Consider the following 10,000-nt stretch of genomic DNA (forward strand, 5'->3'; position numbering starts at 1 on the left):
AGATCTGCCATGTGTTATGGAAAGTTTGAAAACCATTGATAAAAAAACCTTTTACAAGACAGCTGATGTCTCTCAGATGCTTGTCGCTACAGTTGACGGTGATCTCTATCCTCCCGTTGAGGAACCAGTTGCCACTGCTGATCCCAAAGCAAGCAAGAAAAAGGATAAGGACAAAGAGAAAAAGTTTGTATGGAACCATGGAATTACTCTGCCTCTAAAAAATGTCAGAAAGAGAAGGTTCCGTAAGACAGCAAAGAAGAAGTATATTGAGTCTCCAGATGTGGAAAAAGAAGTAAAGCGGTTGCTGAGCACAGATGCGGAAGCTGTCAGTACCCGTTGGGAAATAATTGCTGAAGATGAAACAAAAGAAGCAGAAAATCAAGGCCTTGATATCTCTTCCCCAGGAATGTCTGGCCACAGGCAGGGCCATGACTCATTAGAACATGATGAGCTTCGGGAGATATTCAATGACCTTAGCAGCAGCAGTGAAGATGAAGATGAGACACAGCATCAAGACGAAGAAGATATAAACATCATTGACACTGAGGAAGATCTGGAAAGGCAGCTACAGGACAAGCTAAATGAGTCAGCTGAACACCACCAAGAAAACGAGGGAACTAATCAGCTGGTTATGGGAATTCAGAAACAGATTGATAACATGAAAGGCAAGCTCCAAGAGACCCAGGACAGGGCGAAGCGACAGGAGGATCTCATCCTGAAAGTGGAAAACCTGGCTCTCAAGAACAGATTTCAGGCTGTGCTGGATGAACTGAAACAAAAGGAAGACCGAGAAAAGGAGCAGCTCAGCTCTTTGCAAGAAGAGCTAGAATCACTCCTAGAGAAGTGAGGAGAGCTTTGATACTTAATTTCATTCCTGACAGTGGTCAGCCTTGAAAGAAAAACTTTGTTTTCATCACCTGGACTAGATAGTAAAACTTTGCAGTAGTTCCCAATTTCCTCCCCTGCCTTCTATTGGATTTGTCTTGTAGTCAAATATAACTGTGAATTTCTATCCCATTTGTCTTCTGGAACCACTTTGGTGGGTGTTTGTCCTGTAGTAAGTAGGAATGTATAGACAGGTAAATGTAGGGAAGTTGTAGGATTAGTGGAGTGAACAGTTCAGTTTAGCAATTAATCACAGCTTCACTGCAGGACTTTGCTGCTGTTTCTCCGTTTACCAGAAGCTGCCATTGCTACTCTGTGATGCCATCTGAGATAAATAAGTAGAGTCTAGTTTGGTGGCAGTGAAGTTTGTTTACATATGTTTTCCCATGCTGTAGCTATTGTCCCAGTTATTCAAAGCAGTTTTCCACGTTTTGCATTGCAAATCATTTCATAAAGTTGTTTTCACAATAAATAAAAGCAAGTAATTTTCACCTTATAATGTGTCTTGCTCTTTTAGGGGTAGTGGGTATCAGATCCTCTTCTGAAGTGGTTTCTTTATGGGGTTTAATGGACTGACCAATTGGATTCTGTTTTGTAGGAAAAGAAGCAGATATGTTAGAATTTAAGAAAAAGAGGAACAGCAGAGGCAAAGAAACGGGGAAATGTCATCTTTGCATTATGTTTCCAATCCACCTGCTCCATTTGGAGGTCAGGAGATAAAGAACGTTCCTAAACTCTCCTAAATTCTTTTCTTTCAGCCTGATCTCACCACATTCTCTCACTATTTTCAATCCTGAGCTTATTTACATTTTTTTCAAGGAGTTTAATTACTACTCTTTCTCTATAATAGTCTATTGGGATAAATACTGTTATGCGTCTATCACACCAAAGTCTAAGTTACCTGTTGCCCATGTCCTCACTAGGCTGTAAATTCACCGAGATTACGTACTTTGCCTTGTTAGTCACTGTAAACTTACTAAAGAAGAGTAGAGATTAAAATCACAAGGTCAGGAGATGTGGTGCCTGTGTTTGTATCCTATTTCAGTGACCTAGTTGAGATTGATCTTGGGCAAGTAAATTAATCTGTTGGTTTCAGTTTCCTCATCTCTAAAATGGAGGTGATAATATTACCTACCTCGGGGCCCTTGAGTTGTTGGCTATTGAGTTGATACATATAAGGACTTGGAACAATTCCTAGAATAAAAGCAAACTGTCATTGCCTATTTACTAGGGCCTGAACGTACAGGGATCAAAAATTTGATTTAAAGACTGATTGAAATGGTAGAAAAGTGTAAAAAGAAACAGCTGCTTTAAATGGGGTTGACTGATTTCAAATTAAAGAATCATTCTAAAAGTTTATAAATTACAGCAGAAACAAAGTTTGCTTCAAATACCTCCGCAGCATTAGCAAACTGAGTCAGTTTACTACTGTAGCTCTGGTTTTTATTTGATTCATTTACGGCTTGGTCTTGCATAAATATTAAAACCTCCATAATGAAGAGTAATTATCTGTTATGTAAACTTCAAAAGAGAAAAACTTAACTGAAGAAGATTGGGATCCATTTCCCTTCATGTAAATCCAGAGTTACCAAAAAAGACTCACTTTTCTCATAGCTCCCTTGCCTGATGAGTGTGATGTATAGTTGGGCTACGGTTTTCAATATTTCTGAGTTCATGAATGGAAGTTGAATTTTTTAAATTAGTGTCTTAAAATAGTATAGGAGAAAACTCACTGAAAATTTTAAGCAATGCAGAAATTTTATAAATTCTTAATTTTATTCACTCCCCTATTGCCGGTCACTTAGGTTGTTCCATTTTAAATTTGCTATTACACAGAATGCTGCAATAAGCATGTCAGTGTGGTCTCTGTTTTGCATTATTTCTATAGATTAGGTAAATGGGATCTTTATGTTCACATCTAAATGTCATAAAGCCTGACGTTTTGAATTTGTAGATCAAATGTTTGAGACAGAAAATTTGGACAAATTGTGACCAATCATGTCTCTGAAGGACTGTCTTCAACTCTGCTTAAACTTTTATTACCTGGTAAGAATTGTGTGAAAACACAGACTAGGAAGACTGCTCACCACACAGCAGGTACATTGGCCTTCTTTCTATATTTCAAACGCCCAGCTCTTTCACACTACAGAGTTTTACTTATATTACACTTATATTTCCCTTTTCCTGGAACAGTCTCCAGATAGTCTCATGGCTAGCTTTTTGTTACTCAGCCCTCAGCTCAAACCTTACTTTCTCTGGTAATCCTATCTGGCTACTCAATCTGATTGCTAGGGAACATGTGATGTGGGTGTGCATCTTCACTGAAAATTTGGAAGTTCCTTTGCCATTGTTTTCCATGTATGCGTGGGAGTACATGTGCTCCAAGTCCAGCTGTTTAAATATATTTCATGGAACTTGAGATCTGTGTATTATTGCACAACTGTGTCTGATAATTCAATGAAATTACAGACGATTTCCCTATTAATGCCCTCATGATCCCTGGCGCTGATTACTGACTTGGTTTCTCCAAAACATATACATATATGAATTTAATGCAAAAGCCGTTGATGATTTATTGTAGTATCCTGCATCTCTTGTGTTTGTAAAAACAGTATGTGCTTTTAAAAAATAAACAATGAACCATAGGTAATTAATGGACAGTTTTAAAAAACCAAAACAGTTTTTAAAAACCCTCAAATGTGAGGGACTTCCCTGGTGGTGCAGTGGTTAATCCACCTGCCAATGCAGGGGACACAGGTTTGAGCCCTGGTCCGGGAAGATACCACATGCTGTGGAGCACCTAAGCCCATGTGCCGCAACTACTGAGCCTGCATGCCACAAGTACTGAAGCCCGTGCATCTAGAGCCCATGCTCTGCAACAACAGAAGCCAGCGCAATGAGAAGCCCGTGCACCGCAACGAAGAGTAGCCCCCGCTCGCGGCAACTAGAGAAAGCCTGAGCACAGCAACAAAGACCCAATGCAGCCAAAAATAAATAAATATATAAATAAAGTTAATTTTTAAAAAACCATCAAATGTGATATGAAATTTTTAAAATTTTTTAAATTAAAAAATTTTTTTTCTAGTTTAAAATGGCACATTGTTCTCATGAATCTCTTTTCTCTGTCAGATAGCCTGCTAATATAGTAACCCCCAAGGGCAAGGAAAATAGGAGATGAGACAACAATGGATGAGAGATGTTAATGTTTTCAGAAGGCCAAAGCAGATGAAGAAACGATAAATTCATAGATCACAGAAAGTTACATGCTAAATGTCTGCAAGGAGGTATACCAAGGAGAAACAAACCCACCCACTTGATATAGACACTGAGGCTCAGTTTTCGCAGGCAGTTTCCAAGGAGGAGGGAAGGCGTGAGGCTAGAAACAGGATTCATTAATATCTGTGTTCAGGGACTTCCCTGGCAGTCCAGTGGTTAGGACTCTGGGCTTCCACCGCAGGGAGCCCAGATTCCATCCCTGGTCTGGGAACTAAGATCCTGCATGCCATGTGGCACAGACAAAAAAAATAAGATAAAATCTGTGCTCAGAGCTGTTGGATGTCCAGGAGCCCTATCTCACTCAAGCCAGATGACTTTTCCTTACCCATGCCACAGACAGAAAGTTTATTTTCTGGGTAAATTGAACCAAAGAAGGCACAGATGGAGGCTGGGAGTCCATAGCATTGAACAAGGGAATTGTGTGGAAGTCTGTTTTCTGACTGCGGGATGTCAACCCTCTTCTCCCACTTGGTGTCATTAAATCAGTACCCAAGGTAAACACCACCCGCACCCCCCCTCCCCCGCAAACACACACAGTCAAGACTGGAAGATTATTCTCTGAAGAAACCATATGGTACCAGAGAAAAGAAATCCAGATACATTTGGGCACTCTCCAAAGAAAAGGCCAAGTCACTACTTACTACAATGAAGTCTACCTGTTGCCAAACAGTATCCACGCACAATCTGCTTTTAGGTGCCTCACTTTTAAATATTAACTGATATCCAAAGAATCAGACAAGGAAAGCTTTCTAAATGAAAGAATCCTTTTAGCATACTTTCTGCCCCCCTCCACCATTTTGTTTTTACCCCCAAAGTAAAATACCGCCTAGGGCTTAAAATGTAAACTTTAAGAGAATTCGTTCCAACGCTGGGATTATAAGCATATGGGAGGATAAGTGTGTCCTGACAGCGGTACCCTCACTGATGCCCCAAACTGCATCTTGCCTACTAGGCCTGTAGTCAGTTATATCCAGAACTTCTGCTGCCTAAAGCTGCATGGCTCCTCAGCAAGAACCCCGAGACTTAGCACGCACAGAGCGCTGGAGCCACACAGGTCTTTTATATCAAGTTTTTTAGCTGTATATAAATGTTTTCCAATGCGATTGTACACGGCCTTGACTTAACCTCTAGAAATAACGAGGGTGTGCGTCCCACCAGCTCACAGGGCTTCAGGCCAGGATCCACGGCGATGTTACCACGAAAGAGGGGATCTGCCCGCCTCAGGCCTCCCCCCCCCCCCCCCGGCGTCGCCCCCGGCGAGCAAAGAGCTACACCTGGAGAGGCGCGGCGGCCGGCACCTTTGTGGAGCCGCCATTCCTCTCCGGAGACGATTAAGGGTTTTCTGATCCGAAGGAGCCACCGATTGTCAGGTAAACCCCGCAAAGTGTTTGTTCGTTTTCCCTATTTTAAACCTTTGTCTCTGTAGATTGACCCTTTGACCCCAGGCGCGATCTAGCACCTCCCATTTTCTTTTGCCGGGAGGTGGGGGTCTCTGGCCGAACAGGAAGGCAAGTCTTCGTCCGCCGCAGCAGCGCCTAGAGTTTCTGGCCGTAATCGCAGGAGTTTATCGGACAGCTTTCTACTGCTGTATTGAGAGTCATTAGAAGTGTTTCTCTAGTCTGCCCCGGGGCCCGCGGGCGCTGGGACTGCCTGGCGGCGCGGAGCGAGCGGGAGGGCGGCTGACGGGTTTAGGGCCCAGACGCGGAGGCCGCAGGGCGCCAGGAGAGGCGCGCGCGGGCCCGCGGGCCGGGGGGTATTTCAGTGCGTGGGGAGGGCGGCCCGCGGCCTAGTCTGGGGTTAAGCGGCTTCTCCCGCGCCGGAGAGAGAGCCAAGAGCAGGCGGCTGGACACGGGACGGCCTCCTAAGCTCCAGAGAGTTCCCTTCCTCGGAGACCAGCAGAAGAGTGGGCGAACATGAAATCCAATCCTGCCATCCAAGCCGCCGTCGACCTCACCGCGGGGGCCCTTGGGGGCACAGCCTGCGTCCTGACCGGGCAGCCCTTCGACACAATGCAAGTGAAGATGCAGACGTTCCCTGGCCTGTACAAGGGCCTCGTCGACTGTGGCCTGAAGACGTACTCCCAGGTGGGCTTGCGGGGCTTCTACAAAGGGACCGGCCCCCGCGCTGATGGCCTACGTCGCCGAGAAGTCAGTCCTCTTCTTGTGCTACGGCTTCTGCCAACAGTTCGTGAGGAAAGTGGTTGGATTGGACAAGCAGGCGAAGCTGAATGATCTGCAGACTGCGGCCGCTGGTTCCGTCGCCTCTGCGTTTGCCGCGCTGGCCCTGTGCCCCACTGAGCTGGTGAAGTGCCGGCTGCAGACCATGCACGAACTGGAGATGTCAGGGAGGACAGCAAAAAGCCATAATACAGTTTGGTCCGTCGCGAAGAGTATCCTTAGAAAGGATGGCCCCTTGGGCTTCTACCACGGACTCACGAGCACTCTGTTTCAAGTAGTACCAGGCTATTTCTTCTTCTTCGGTGGCTATGAACTGAGCCGCTCGTTTTTTGCCTCGGATGGATCAAAAGATGAACTAGGCCCTGTCCCCTTGATGTTAAGCGGTGGAATTGCTGGAATTTGCCTTTGGCTTGTCATATACCCAGTGGATTGTATCAAATCCAGAATTCAGGTTCTTTCCATGTTTGGAAAACAGGCAGGATTTATCAGAACTCTTTTAAGTGTTGTGAAAAAGGAAGGAGTAGCAGCTTTATATTCTGGTCTGAAAGCTACTTTGATTCGAGCGTTCCCTGCCAATGCGGCACTATTTTTGGCTTATGAATACAGCAGGAAGATGATGTTGAGCCAGTTTGAAGCATACTGAAGTGTCTTGGTGAATCTGGATCCAAGTACACGCCTTTGAGGACTATAATTTAACTCAGAGTTTCATGGAGCACTGGACCAGTGTGGTATTATTTTTGACTTCATGGGAACTTTGCTTTTGTCTTCCCTGCTTATATGCTAAATCTTAACCTTTATGGAAGAACCTCTATTTTATATCATATAATTTCTGCCCATAATTGTATTGAAATAGAAAAGTTGCTGCTCTTGTGTTTGGTGAGATAATACAGGGTGAGTGGGTGGCCGTATGTACCTCATCTGAAAAGCTAAACGTAGTTGTATCACCGGGCTTTTGCATAAATCTACACATGTCCATGCAGTTTCTTTGCTTATATGTTGTGAGTGAAACACAGTTTGGTTTCCATGTTTAATCTCATGTCACTAGAAAAACCGAGTTAAACATGTTTCAAGATGGTTATAAATCATTACTTAACCCACTCAAGATGTAGGGTCTCTTTAAAAGTCTGCTTAACATGTGCGCTATATTAGCCAATTAAAGTTTTTTAAAAGTTTTTGGTGCTTGAAAACGAAAATATCCATCTACATTTTTTCATTTACAATGATTTATTTTTTATTGAGGTAATCTTGATTTATGGCATTATATTTCTACATCTGTATACCCTACAATGTGCTCACCACCAAAAATTTATTTTTCATCTATCACCATACAGTTGACCCCCTTTATCCACTTTGTCTCCCTCGTTTACCTACCCGCTCTGGTAACCACTACTCTGTTGTCTGTAATAACATGTTTGTTTTATTTGGTTTTGGTTTGTTCATTTATTAGGGGTTTGGTTTGTTTATTATAGTTTTTCATATTCCAGATATGAGTGAAATCCTATAGTATTTATCGTTCTCTGTCTGACTTACTTCACTTAGCATAATACCCTCAAGGTCCCTCCATGTTGTCGCAAATGGCAAGATTTCATATTTTTTCTCATCTAGATTTTTTTTTAATATTTATTCATTTATTTGGCTGCACCGGGTCTTAGTTGCGGCATGCAGGATCTTTAGTTGCAGCATGCAGAATCTTTTTTTAGTCGTGGCATGCGGGATCTAGTTCCCTGCCCAGGGATCCAACCTGGGCTCTGTGCACTGGGAGCCTGGAGCCTTAGTCACTGGACCACCAGGGTGGTCTCCGTCATCTTAGATTCTTAAGAGGAGAATATACCTGCATACTGATGTGTCTTCCACAGCCTCGAGTTAAAGTTTCAGAGTAGGCATCCTGGATTTTCCCAAGATGTTCTACTCTTAAAATAGTGCTATTCATCTTAAAAGTGGGATCATATTCCACACTCTTAGTTAGGTGTGGCCTAACTAATCAGGCCTCTGGGAAGTAGAGCAAAGGCCTCTGGGAAGTAGCCTGGCCTTTGTCTGTACCACATTTCCTTCCTCTCTTCTCCCAAAGAGCTTCCCGTCTGCTCTCCTTTAGACTGAGGAAGGGGTGAGGGATGGGGCTGTGCTTCTGTGCTTGGATGAAGACCCATGTAGTTGACAACAGTTCTTAGCTTCCAGTCTCAGGGTCCTGGCCTGGGTAGGATTCCAGGATGTACTATTGGCCCATTTAGGGGTTGTTGATTCCTTTTGGATCGTTCGCTGTCCTCTCTGCCTCCACCAGTCAGAAACCCTTCCAGGGAACAGAGAGTGCCAAAGCCATGAGAACTTTTTGTTCCCTGATGGTGATCAGGTGACGTTACCAGTGGATGAAGTCCTCTCCTCTCAAATAGAACTAGACAGAACTTAGTGCTTGCAGTCCACAGTGATTAATGTTAGGGCTGACCCATCCTGAAGTTTACCTGAGGGCTGATAACTCCTTGTCATTTTTTTACACTGTTGGAAACTTCTAAATTTTGTACTGGCCATCTGTGAGTTTTATTGATGACTGTATATATGATGTGACTTTACAAAGCAATGAAACGTAAGAAAAGCAACTTTATTAAACTATACCATATGTATGTATATAGGCACTGACAAAAACCAAAAACAAAAAAACATAGTTCGTCTGATCCCTACACACTTGTGCATCTGTTCTCTGGCCCTATAATGTAAGAGAGTCATTCTTACTAAAGTAAGCCTCATCGTTCCATGATGATCCAAGACCAGCAGAGTCTCTCTCAATAAGAAGTGTTCTTAAGCAGCCTGTAAAGCTGAAAACAGGCAGGCTCCCAGTGTTAATGATCGCACGTAGCATGTGTGTCAATCACTGCTGGTGGAATGTACACCTGGTATGGAATCCCCAGTTTCCTTCAGCTTTCTTCTATCTGGGAAACCTCTGAGGTAAGTCTAGCCATATTGCCAGAGGCAAGAGGGTCAGGGTGATGGATGTTGACATATGGGGGCTGGGGCAGACATTTGGGGAGGGGATGCTCAGTGTCATGCCTGGTGTGCTCCAGAGCGGTGGCTGGTCTTCCATTTGCTTTTTCTTTAAAAGAAAACCATTTTCTACTTTACTTCTAAGTTATTTATACATTTAAGTTATATATTACGTACGTAAGTGGTCAGTAGCTACTTAATGGGGCTTCATTCAAGCAGGTCTGGATTAAAGCAGAAAAGAGAACAGGAATGGCTTCTGCAGGAAGTGGAGCTTTCAAAGTCCGAAGGCCCCCTGCTCAGTACCCATGAGCTTGTCTCAATTAGCCCTATAGTCAACGGACCTTTTCACATGTTGTCCATTAAAGGTTTACCTAAATATCTTCAATAGAAATTATTTGAGCCAAGCAAGAGTGGGAGTAAGGAATCGAAACCTAAGTCAAAAGAGTTGTTTTCCACCCTTTTTGCTTAATTCATGGTTCAACATTTAGATACAATTTGTACCACTCCAGATCTGTACTCAGACAAAAATATAGTAACTTGAAATATTGTGTTTAAAGAAATTTGAGTGTTCTATCATTAAATTATTTACCTAAATAAAAATATTTATTGAATTCACACCATTTACAGTATACTGTATTGAGCTCTGGGTATTCAGATATTAATGGTCTGGTTTCTGTTCTCAGGGATCT

General features: G+C 43.1%; 1 protein-coding gene and 1 pseudogene across 1 annotated transcript; both read left to right on the forward strand.

Annotated features, from left to right (window-relative positions):
- The first annotated feature begins 6 nt into the window (after positions 1 to 6).
- Positions 7 to 1,381, forward strand: LOC114890838 (transcription initiation factor TFIID subunit 7-like). The gene has a single exon (XM_029214746.1). It carries the CDS (start codon positions 17 to 19, stop codon positions 845 to 847), a length of 831 nt encoding a protein of 276 aa, XP_029070579.1. The 5' UTR covers positions 7 to 16; the 3' UTR covers positions 848 to 1,381.
- Positions 1,382 to 6,074: 4,693 nt separating this feature from the next.
- LOC114890843 lies at positions 6,075 to 6,981 on the forward strand (annotated as a pseudogene).
- Positions 6,982 to 10,000: the final 3,019 nt, after the last annotated feature.

Source organism: Monodon monoceros, unplaced genomic scaffold (assembly GCF_005190385.1).
Source record: "Monodon monoceros isolate NGI ecotype Baffin Bay Population unplaced genomic scaffold, NGI_Narwhal_1 Contig656_ctg1, whole genome shotgun sequence".
In the NCBI taxonomy this organism is placed as follows: domain Eukaryota; kingdom Metazoa; phylum Chordata; class Mammalia; order Artiodactyla; family Monodontidae; genus Monodon; species Monodon monoceros.